This window comes from Microcaecilia unicolor, chromosome 4 (assembly GCF_901765095.1).
Source record: "Microcaecilia unicolor chromosome 4, aMicUni1.1, whole genome shotgun sequence".
In the NCBI taxonomy this organism is placed as follows: Eukaryota; Metazoa; Chordata; class Amphibia; order Gymnophiona; family Siphonopidae; genus Microcaecilia; species Microcaecilia unicolor.
In genome coordinates this window covers 168,232,375-168,244,592 of record NC_044034.1, presented here as the reverse complement: position 1 = coordinate 168,244,592, position 12,218 = coordinate 168,232,375, and the positions used below count along the sequence as shown (strand labels likewise).

The 12,218-nt window shown below is 42.8% G+C and overlaps 1 protein-coding gene across 12 annotated transcripts in view; it reads right to left on the bottom strand.

Moving 5' to 3' along the window:
* Window positions 1-12,218, bottom strand: part of MADD (MAP kinase activating death domain) — a 204,171-nt gene that overhangs the window by 94,104 nt on the left and 97,849 nt on the right. For all 12 annotated transcript variants that reach the window (XM_030200906.1, XM_030200911.1, XM_030200907.1 and 9 more), the window contains 5 exons: window positions 8,417-8,522; window positions 8,035-8,221; window positions 7,067-7,217; window positions 6,238-6,447; window positions 2,958-3,058 (listed from right to left, as the gene is read on the bottom strand). In XM_030200906.1, coding sequence (XP_030056766.1) covers window positions 2,958-3,058; window positions 6,238-6,447; window positions 7,067-7,217; window positions 8,035-8,221; window positions 8,417-8,522 — 755 coding nt within the window. The remainder of the gene's footprint in view (window positions 1-2,957; window positions 3,059-6,237; window positions 6,448-7,066; window positions 7,218-8,034; window positions 8,222-8,416; window positions 8,523-12,218) is intronic.

Sequence of the window (12,218 nt, the reverse complement as noted above, 5' to 3'; positions counted from 1 at the left end):
TGCACCTTTTCTAATTCCACTATATCTTTTTAGAGATGCGGCGACCAGAATTTAACACAATATTCGAGCTGCGGTCGCACCATGGAGCGATTCAAAGGCATTATAACATTCTCATTTTTGTTTTCTATTCCTTTCCTAATAATACCTAACATTCTATTTGCTTAGCCACAGCAGCACGCTAAGCAGAAGGTTTCAACGTATCATTGACGACGACACCTGGATCCCCTTTCTTAGTCCGTGACTCCTAACGTGGAACCTTGCATGACATAGCTATAATTCGGGTTCCTCTTTCCCACATGCATCACTTTGCACTTGCTCACATTAAATGTCATCTGCCATTTAGATGCCCAGTCTCCCACTCTCGTAAGGTTCTCTTGTAATTTTTCACAATCCTCCTGCAATTTAACAACTTTGAATAACTTTGTCTCATCAGCAAATTTAATTACCTCACTCGTTACTCCCATCTCTAGGTCATTTATAAATGATCTTCTAGTCCCCACCAAGATGGGAGTCTCCAGACTAAAGGGTCTTGTGCCAGTACAACAGAAATGCTCAGAGCCTCCAGGGTTTTGAAAAGCACTAGTGGCAGCTCTTCCCTCCTGAACAGAAACAACTAACAGGTCATCTCTCTCTTCTACAGGAATTTTCCCTTCTTCCAGCTGCTCTGGCAAGGAACCTGTTTTAATTCCCATAGCTATCCCAGTATGTTTATGATATTGTATTGTAAAATTGGATTCTTTCATCAAATTACTTTCTTATGCATTATTCTTTGTTGTTATGTATCCTATATTGTTTATTGTAAGCCACATTGAACTCAAAATTGTTTGGGATAATGTGGGATATAAATGTCACAAATAAATAAATGCAATCAGGTATCAAGGTAAATTAGCTCTGGGGGACCCAGAGATCGGTGTGCCCGTTCTATTTGTACCTCAGAGGGCTCCATGTTTATTTGTACCTCTGAAAGCAGCGCACAGACTATCTTCTGTATAAGCGCCTCACAATCCGTGTAGAGTGATGTATCTGGTAGGCCAAGAAATCACATGTTGCATCAATGACTCCGATTCTCCAGGTCCTCCAGCATATTCCACGTCTGTTGGGCTTCCGATTGTGTCCTTAACTTGTAAAGTCAGTGTGTTCAGTGCTTCCGTCTGCTCTTCCAGTCGGTCTTCTGCATCTGCTACATGGTTACCCAAAGCACTAATCTCACCATGGAGGTCTGAGCCCAGCATCACAATTTCGGTATGTGCTGCCTTTAAGTCTGTTTTTATTTCATGCATCCACGCTTGAATTTCTCGCAATGGCTCACTTTCAAGTTCCAGAGGTTCTCTAGATGCAAACAATATTGGAGAGTTCTGCATAGCACGTGGTGGCTGGCAGCCGGCAGATTGACCTTCCGAGGCCTCCATGAAATCTTACGCAGCAGGGACTGAGTAGGCGAACTTAGCGAGATCCACTAAAGGCAACTTAGAACTCATCACCGATTACAGTAGGCATTTCTAAAGGAGTGTACTATAGGAAATAATGTCTGTAGCTGTTACTGACATGGTTTAGCTAATTATTGCTTGAGGCCAATTGGAGCTCCCGACTCAGGCAGTCATTTCTTACGGTGACGTCACTTCCACCCCCCACTTCTCCAGATTTAAAAGTTCCATGGGCAGTAATAAAAACGCTTTTTCTTTTTTTAATCAAAAAAAAAAAAGGAAAATCCCCAGTGTAAGAAGGCGGGAGGGGTGGGATCTCAGATTCCTCGTAGTTGCAACCTCCAACCTAACCCCATCTTAAGCCCACCTTTCTCTCTTGAGAACATCACTGATGTGTGTGTCTGGGCCTCACCGGCTACATAGAGGATCTAGAAGGCTCACTAGTAATAGTACCTATTTAGGTCAGACTAGCAGCTGGAAGATAGTACTAGTAGAAAGGAAGGCACTTGTGTAGCCAGGTCTAACAATCTAAGCAGAGGATCTAGGAGGCAAGATGTTTGGGCAATGGAGAATGCCAGTATTGCTAGCTATTTAGATTACAGAGCTTTGCGGTTAGACATGGGAAAGTAATGGTATGGGACTGACTTTGTAATCTAAAAGATAAGGTAATTTAGAAAAAACATAAAGTAGATCGCCCTATATAAAGAGAGATTTTGCAAGTGGCACCTAAGATGTATTCTTAGCAGCATGAACAGTTTGATTTTTTCCTGGCATCTACTAAATTACTAAGAAGTCAATTTTGAAACCCACACAGGGCTTGTAGAAAGTACACTATCCCTACAGGCTTACCAGCACACTTTCAAAAGGATAACCTGGAGGAGTAGCCTTCTGGTTAGAGCACCTGGTTAATAAGAGAAGCCAGGTCAAATCCCACTGCTGCTCCTTGTGATCTTGGGCATGTCACTTAAACCTTCCATTGCCTCAGATACAAATTTAGACTGTAAGTCCTTCAGGCACAGAAAGATACCTAGTGTAATTGAATGAAACTCACCTTGAGTTACTACTGAAATGGGGTCAGCTAAATCTAAATAGATCATAATAAACCTCCTTGCAAAGTGCCCCTTTAAACACAGGGTGGTTAGCCACACTATGAGTACACTAGTACTCCCACACTTTGCACTTTCTCTGTAGCAGGAAAATATCTGCAGCTTAAACCACAGATAGGATTTTCAAAATTAAATTCCTGTGTGCTGCTAGCCGATGCTGCCTTGTCCCCACCCCAACACTTGCCTCTTTTTAGTGTGGGGTAAAATATGCATGCTACTGTACAGCACAAGTAACTTCATTGATAAGAGAGTGAGGGAAATTTCAGCCTTTCATTTTACCTAAATACCTGGGCAAAATCATTTGAAAACAATTCTGTGTTACTGTAATTGAATCAGGAGATGCCTCTGTAATTTAAGCAAACAGATGATAAAATCTGAGGTGAAATCCAGATATACGTCAGACACAGCAATCTGAATACACACTAACCTGTGATCCTGATGTCATGCTGAGGCCACTGTCTGCACTGATTTGAGATTTCTTTTCATCTGTTTCTCCCAAATCAATAAATCGTTTTGCTGCTTCAGAACCTGGGAGTAGTAGAGATGTTTGTTAATCACCCAGCAAAGGGAAGAGGCTGAATTAGTCAGTGCAGGGTAATAAGGGAAAGGGTGGGGAATGTAAGGAGAGGGTACCATTGTACCTAAAAAGGAAAGGAGGGAGAGGAGCCAGCAGGGGAGCAAAGGTCAAGGAATAGCTATTTAGCATGGTAGTGGGTAAAAGGAAGAAGTGAAGCAAGGTAATCAACAAGGGTATAGAGAAAAGATGAGACTGTTAGCGAGAGGGTGCAAGTGAAGAGAAGTGGATAGTTAGCAAAGAGGGCGGGTGTGGGGAAGGAGTGCAATGACACAGGCCAATTCATAGACCAGAAAAAAGGTACAGTCTCTGTTCCAGTTCTCTAACCACCCTTGTAGCAGATCAGGTAGCGCACAGTCTCTGGGATAAGTCTCAGTAGAAGAGCTATTCAGTTACGTAACATACAGTATATGGGAAGGACTCCATGATAGCTATCATGAAACAAGACATTTCAGGACTGCATCTCTATTGACTGTGGACTGGGACATGTATTGTCAATTTTTCTTTTTTTTACAAAAATCTGTCTTTTAGACATATAAGCAAAGCTGTCTATATGAGATGCAAAGAAATGGTGAATGTATGCTCTCTAAAGTCTGCCACACATCCAGTTGGGAGCATTAAGAAGAGAAAAAGAGCGCACAAAGAAAAAGCTGGGTGTGGTGGAGACAAATCCTGGGACTAGAAGAGAACCAGAAGGAGAAGGAAAAGAAGAAAAGGTGGGACACTACTATGGCCACTAACTGAGGAGGGAGAGGACAGCACACCAGACCAAACACTTTCACCTGTACCATATCTGCCAACCTTCCCATGGGCTATTATTGCATTAGCAATGTTCATGTAAAGTGACTGTATGCAGAGCACTCTGAGGGATATTTTATGGGTAAAAGTAGGGGTTTATATAACCAATAAGAGAATAGTAAATGTCCCATGAGCTCAGCTACATCTATCTACTCTGTGTATCTACTCAGTTTCCTCCTTTCTGCTTCAACCTTTAACACACTCTGCCTGCCAGCCATCTAGTTTTTTCCCCACTGTCTATCCTAAAATGAACCTCATTGCTCCATGCTACAGTGTCTTGCTACCCTGCTCCTTGCTTTTCCAATCTGTACAGGCTATAAAGCCTGCAAGTCAGTCTTTTCCAATAAGCCACATTGCTTTATCAGCCTGTCCTACATTATGTCTGAAGGTCTCATTGTCAGGTCTTAAATCAAGCCCTGCAGCCCTGTTATGCTGCCCTATAATATGTTACACCAATGTATCATTAATTTTCTTTAAACGTGACTCTACTGCCTTATGATGCACCCAATAAACTTTGGCAACGTGCTGAACCCAAACATTCTATACTATATCAGTTTATTTATTTATTTGTATTTTTGCTCACACCTTTTTCAGTAGTAGCTCAAGGTGAGTTACATTCAGGTACACTGGGTATTTCCTCTGTCCCTGGAGAGGCTCACAATCTAATTTTGTACCCGAGGCAATGGAGGGTTAAGTGACTTGCCCAAGATCACAAGAAGTAGCAGCGGGATTTGAACCGGCCACCTCTGGATATCAAGACTGGTGCTCTAACCATTAGGCCACTCCTTTATACCACCATTCAGCCCTAAATGGGAACAGATCTCCCAACACCACCAATTCACTGTTATTCTAACCTATACTGAGATTCTGTACCACTATGCCCACCACTCTGTCCTATACATCTCTGCTACAACACGCCCAGTTGTCTCACTTCTACTTCTCTGTCACCCTGCAGCTTACCCTCACACTCATGTTACACTGTGCCCCATTTCTCCATTTTAAATTTGATGCCAAACCTTCACGTTCCAGGTACATCATGCCCCACCTCTCCAGTCTACACTAGCTTCTTTCTGTCTGTGCAACACCATGCCCCACTTCTAAATACATCACACACAGCCCTGCACACCAAGCACACTGCTGCTGACTGTATGTTTCCTGTAACCTAAAAGGGTGGGGATCAGCTGCATATTCAGTTCTCTATTCCCAGCCCTAAGGCCCTAGCAGCTGGCAGTTATGGGAAGGCTCGACGTTTCCGTTGAATCCTTACTCTGATTTTCCATAGCTTTTTGCTTTTTCATTTCCTGGTGCTTGTTCCACAATTCTACCCAAGGTGCATTGCAAGCAGGAGAGAAAGACAGAAAAAGAATCAGAGACTGATCAAACTGGGGGGGGGGGGGGGAATGGGAAAACGAAACAAAATAATAATAATTTTATAAAGAAAAAACAAAAAACCTCTTCCCCAAAACACAAAGCAGAAATTAATGACTGCCAAAGAAACTATAACTAAAAAAAATAGGATTCAAAGCAAATCAAGAAATCTGTGCTCCTGTAAGCAGGGGATGTCCAAGCACCGCAGCTTCCTGCTATCTCCCAGTCTCAGACAGCTGCAGGAAGAATTACTTAACAGGGTATTTTCACTCCCCCTCCCCGGGAAAATTCAGCAACATCATACTGCAGTCTTGCAGCCTCCTCTTCCTACCTCCCACAACATCAGCAGGTACTGTATTAGGATTCTTCCACCGTCCTCTCTAAGGAGATCCAGCAGCACCCATATCCCACTTTGCACCTCTTCCCCTTAAAGTCCTCAATGGCTGCTGAGAATGCACAGCATTTTCCCCTTTTTAGTCCCACTTTTAAAGAGCCTCTCCTTCCACCTCCTCATTTGGTTCTCAGCAGGGTGTTGCAATACATGGCTCAGGATTAAGAGTATCTCCCTGGGTCCAAATTAGTTGACAGGTTATGAAACATCAGCTGTGCCCCTTCTTGCCACTGAAAGTGCGACAGGTTACCACCACTCCACTGAGACTGTGATGACCTTTATATTTCTCATATATCTGGAAAATGAGATGAAACATTTTGAGCATAGCCAAATGTTGTTACACAGCCCTGTCTTCCCATTAGCCAAATCATGGAATGCCATTTAAATTAGGCTCTCTTAAACCTATAAATTTCTGGGGAGATGAGTGATCTGAAGATCTCCCCTGGTAAGAGAGAGAAGAATGGAGTGAGGTGGAGAGAGTGGGTGCTGAGATGGCAGAGAGGAGAGGTAGGAGGCAGGCAGCAGATATTATGATAGCCTTGCTTCATTAGCCCTCCAGTGCACCTCAGTACGCACCAATGGATGCCACAAAATTCTCTTCCTTTAAGCTCCTGCTGTCAATTTCACGAGAACCTCTCCCTGCAGACCCTGTTGGCCGTGGCATGAGCTGAGGTACAGGCAGCTGGACGGTAGGCTTTGTTTCACCCTTAGTGCTCACAGCTGGCTCTCTGACAATAGGTGTGGCAGCTCCATCACTTGTGGGACTTCGTTTCTTTTTCTCAGGTTCTTTAAGAAAAAACAAAACAGAAAACAAAAGCACAGTGGGAAAGAGAAAGCAACAGAGAAAAGGGAGAGACAAAAAAAGAGGAAAAAGAGAAATACAAAGAATGGTGCAGATAATATTAGAAGAATGCAAATATCAGGGCAGATTTAAAAGTGCTACTATTCAAATAATACAAAACTACAAGGGGGGACATGTCTGCCAATTACACAGATACCTAGGTTGAACTTGTCACTGTAATAGTACCCCTATACTGTATTTGTTCACACCGGAGTCTGTAATCACCTCTCTGGAACTATGTAAGCCACTTTGAGCCTACTAATGTGGGAAAAGGTGGGATACAAATGTAACAAATAAATAAAATGTGAGCACACAGGTATAGTCCCCACTCTCCTATGACATAAGTACCAGGTTGTGGGCATAGTATCTGCGTGCAGTACCTGTGACAGAAATGCCAATTGCTGGCACAATATTAAGAGTCTTCCACTAGTGACACAAGTATCAACTGTAAGGACAGAGCATCCGAGTGGTACATCTGTGACAAATATCATGCTGTGGATATGGTGTCAGGGCGCTACACCTGTGACACAAGCACCAGTTGAGGGAAACATTATGGTCCCATACCTTTGATATAGTAATGGCTGTGAGCTATCTCCAGTAGACTGAATACACTAGCCATACCCCCGAGACCAGAACATGCATAGGACTGCTCCAAGCTAGACACTGTACATTTCAAGAGATCCAACATCCCCTTATAGACCTTCCGACTGATTTCCTATAAAGAAAATTTATGAAGTCAGGTTACAGGGAGACAAACTCAAACATAAGTATCCCCAAGCCCTTAAGTTCACTTATATGACAATTTTTTCAAATATCTTCTCAAGTCACTACACTGACTTCCCATTGGCTTCCATATACAGTTCAAGTTCCCCTACTTGAAGGTCTTCAGCTCTTTCTTTCCACTCTCATCTCCTCCTACACAGCTGCCACCATGATTCTCTGTTCAATCTCACCTCTGAGGTTGCTTTTAAATTCCTAAAACCTATCTGATCCCTGTAACCATAATGACTGTGATAAACAGTAACATATTAACACAGTAAATGTCAAGAGAAAGACCTGCATAGTTCATCCAGTCTGCCCAAAAAGGTGCCAGAGTTGAATCTGGCACTCTGTACAGGTCCCACTTCTTCATAATACAGTTCCTGAAACCTCAACTGTATGTCTTCACCACACTGTAAACTCCAAAGAGCAGGGATTTCTTATGTGTATCTGTACAGAGCTGTGTATAACTAATATACACTATAGTGAGACAGTAGTGCCCAATCTATCCTTCTGCTCTGCACCATCAGTACAGTGATGAATATAACTAGATGCACTATAGTAAGACAGTGATGCCCATTTATCCTTTTTTCTGCACCAGGACTTATAACATTCATTCACCAGGACCTAGCCATACTCAAATAAACTTCACTGGCTAGGTTCCAGTCATTTAGGCCCCCTCTCCCCGTTTTCATATCCTGTCCTCTCATGTACCCTGCAACCACTCTTCCTAATAACCACATTCTTCTGTTCTTCCTAGAGACTGGACTCACCACATCCTGGATGATCTCTTGTCGGGCATCCTCCTCGGTCTGGATGGTACGGTTGAGTTTGCTCAGCACAAAAACACGAAGCTGCTCACTCTCCAGTAGGCGGCGTACTTTCTTCATGTTCAGCCAGCCCACACCCTGCCCCTCCAAGACATTCACTGCTACCTCCTTGAGGAATTGCTGGTTCTCACTGTACCAAAACAGGAATAGAGAGGTGAGGGGCAAACAATACAGACAGGAGACACCAACCACAGCATTTCCTCCAGATGAACAAATCCAAGATCAGCTAATTCCTTCATGGCCTGAATCTCTGCTTCAACTCACCAACACTCACAGCATGGGAAAGAGAAAAGTTAGTCTCAGACTGCTTGGACCTTTCCTTTACCTTGAATTGTTGGCTCTTCCCTGAGGGGAAGGGGACTCTCTCTTCACCGTAGGGCTGTGCTTAATGACAGAGGACTTCTGATCAACAAGTGCTCGTCTGTTACTTCCTGCAAGTCAGAATATAAGATTGGAACCCAAACTCACTTCAAAAATACAGGAAAACAAAAGTCAGGACTCCACAGAGAACACATAATCCATTAGAAATACACTAGACAAGGAATATGAACGTCAAGCTAGCACCACATAGGAGCAGAAAAGAAAAGGAAATGCAAAGTCAATGGAGATGGAAGTCAGGAGCACTGGTGTAGAAATGTGGCAGCTTCACACATCAGAGTAAACACAAGAACCAATTCACAGTTAAACACACACATACAGCTTGCACAAAGTCACCGCACTATTAATGCACAAGTACTTGTTCTTTTACTTGCACAATATTATATTCATCATTGCATATTTAAACACAAACTATTCACAATTAACCAGTATACAAAATGTGATAAAATCAAAAATCTCCACCAAACAGTGGTGTCTCATAGACTGTAATAGAAAAGCATCACTTTTACTCAATGCAAGTATAATGCCTCAGAATTTATACATGGCTCAGGGTAAGAGTATCGACCCTAGCAGTTACTTTAGCACTCTTCTATAAGTTAAGTCACTGCATAAGCATAATTGAATAATTTTTGAGTTTGCAAGAGACACTGAAATGGAAAGCAATTGTTTTTTTGTTTTGTTTTACCAATGATTGAATACAAATGGACCACTTACGTGCCAGTATAAATTCTGAGGCTTAAGACTGGGATCTGCTTCTAGCCTTAAACAAGACACCTCAGTTAACAGCCATGACTCGTTTGCAGGAAACCCACTTTAGAGTTGTGCACAGTTGTCTCTCAGCCGCAACTTTTGTTGGGCGGGACTATTACCATCTGCACAGTGTCTTAAATGCTTGGTGACGGATAACTCATTTTTTCATTCCATTTGGAGTTGTGTGAAGGTACAGAACTTTTGACGTCAACTCCAGCACCTTTAAACTTCTGCTCTACATATGCCTATTCCCTTTACTCCACAAACTTGCCGGTTGAGTGCGGTGGATAGCTCGGAATATCAGGGGGAAAGGACAATTTTATTTCGTAAACTTCAATTGGTAGACCCTTAAATGTGTGGTACAGGTCTGGGTATCAGAGGATGCACCATTATTTTGGGGCTGGAGGAACCAGGTGCATGCCCTGGTCTTTTGGGAGGCCTGGGATGCTTCCTCGTCTCCTAAACGGAGAGAGAGATATTTGCTTATCTGGGATTGATATCTTCATGTGTTGCCCCCAGGGTGCAGTAGTCTCTTGTTAAATAAACTGAACTCCTGAAGGGATGTACAAGGGGAAAGGGGAGGGTCTATGTTGGGGTGTCCTATAAAAGGGCACCTATGGGGGGCAGGTTTAGGGAGTTCAGTTTGGGAATCTCTTCTGTTTTGGAGGATCCAGACTAGGTCTCTCGAATTTTATTTTCTTGAGGATGGGTTGTTACTGTAAATGGTCGGATTGGGGAGCAGAGGGTTCAGTGGGTTGGCTCTGGGTGGGGTAGGGAGTTGGGGTTCATGCGATAATACTGATAATGTTTTTTTTCTGCTAGACTGCTGTATTTATTGGCTTTGTATTCATTGTCTTGAACATCTATGGTGGTGGTGGTGGGGGGGGGGGGGGGGGGGTTCTGGTGCATCATCAATAAAAAATGTTAAATCTCAAATTCTGAGGACTTTTCCTTCCATTGAGTAAAAGTGGTGCTTTCTATTCTATTACAATCTACACTACTTTTATATTTGGTGGTGGTTTTTGATTTTGTCTGGGAGAAAACTACAACTCAGGATGTGTTAAGACTATCAATTCAAAATGTGCATATGTATTGGAATTAACGCATCAACACATGCACGCACAAACATACAGAAATACTCTTACCCAAAATCAGAGCATGATTAAACATATGCACGCACGCACACTCTCAAATTCACAAACTCAGTAGGGGATCTGACATGTACAGCATAAAAGGCAGTACAGGTGTAAACACAGAACCTGCATAAGCTGTTCAAGGCATTATGGGATGTGACAGAAAATACTGAGTACACAATAAGGAAGAAGATAATGGTGCAGGCAGCGAGGATGTGAAAGTTTGATGACATGCAGAGCTCATGCTACTGGGAGCAAGGACCCACCTTCAGTGCAAGCAGGCCCAGCGTCAGCTATTATCTCCATTATAGTATTTAGCCCAAATACTGGGACATAAAATTCACAGTTAGTTCCAGGAAATCTCTACCATCAGTTCTACCCCCTCTTCCCATCAACTCTCACAAGGAATGTGGTACATGCTTTGGACAGAGGTGATCAAAGGTAACACCCAAGTCAAGTACAGAGCCCCAGAGAAGTGTCCCACTACCACTGCAACCCTTCGGCTAACAGACAAACATGCATTCTTGTGAAGGCCTGGATGGCTATCCTTTAACTTCTCTGTGTCTCCAGTTCCAACCAGCAAACATAGGTATTGATGTGGAAAGATGGACTGGGAGTGGAAAAAATGAAATCAATGATGTGATGAGTATGGGCTGGCAGAGCATGATAAGAATGAAAGCAAAAGCAAGAGAAACAAAATCAGCTGCCTACATGATGTCCTGAACATGCACACAGGCAGATATGTGGGCACACGAGATATTCCCTTACAGACACAAGCATACCCCCACAAGTGCACATACTCATATACCTGACCCAGCTAGGTTTATCAATTGACTTCATTATCATGATTTGACGGGAACAGCCAGTTCTGGATTTGCCTTGCTCAATTCAATTTTTTTTTCTGAGAAAAGCAGAACTTTAAGTCTTAAAGGTAAAGCAATAAAACCTTGACTGTCTCACACAGCTTGTTGATAACCTTAACTTACTCAGAGAACACTCTCCATCTGCAGGTGCACAACCCCATCCACACACAAGCAGGTCAACTTCAGGTATTCACACAACCTTCACAAATACACCCTTACTCACTCAGAAACACTGATGGGTTCATACCCACCATAAATGTATACATCCATTATTTAAACATGTAAAATCACAGACATATAGCTTCTCCATTCCAACATATGTAGCACTAGGAGAAAGATCAATCATTTTTGGACAAGAACAGAACGCCTAGTGCCTGATCAGTAGGAGCTCAGCTACTGCCTATATGCTGGGTCTAGTCCTAGTTGGAATATGTTTCATTTACCACACACGCACACACATTGCATGCACAAATGCTGTGAATGACATCACAAACACGGCTATGAAAGTCCTCCTTAGATAAGCTGTTCATGTGAAAAACAAAGCAGCAAGATAGGTGGCAGCATATCCACCGAGTGCTTATCAATGGCATCCACTTTAAGGTCAACAGTAGCACACTGCACTGCTCCACTCAAATTATCTTCAAGACTACCATGTTACACCTGAAAAAACCAAAAAGAACAGCACCCAGCAAATGTCTGGGAACAGCTACATTCAGCACAGCAGTTATGCATACATACATACGTACTGGATCCTACAGGTCCAAATTCACTCTTATCATACGTGACATCACTCAGGGGAAAGCAGTTTGTGACTCTCTTCTTGAATTAAGCAGTGTGGTTCCAGTGTTAATCTCCTTGGAAAGGCAGAGAAAGATCTCCACACAAGCTGCAGGCAAGATTCTTGCATACCCAAGTGGAGCAACATGGCAGCCAAACTACTTTATTCAAGATGGAAGATACCAGCCAAATGAAGAAGCAAATCAGCAACATCACCAAAAAGGAA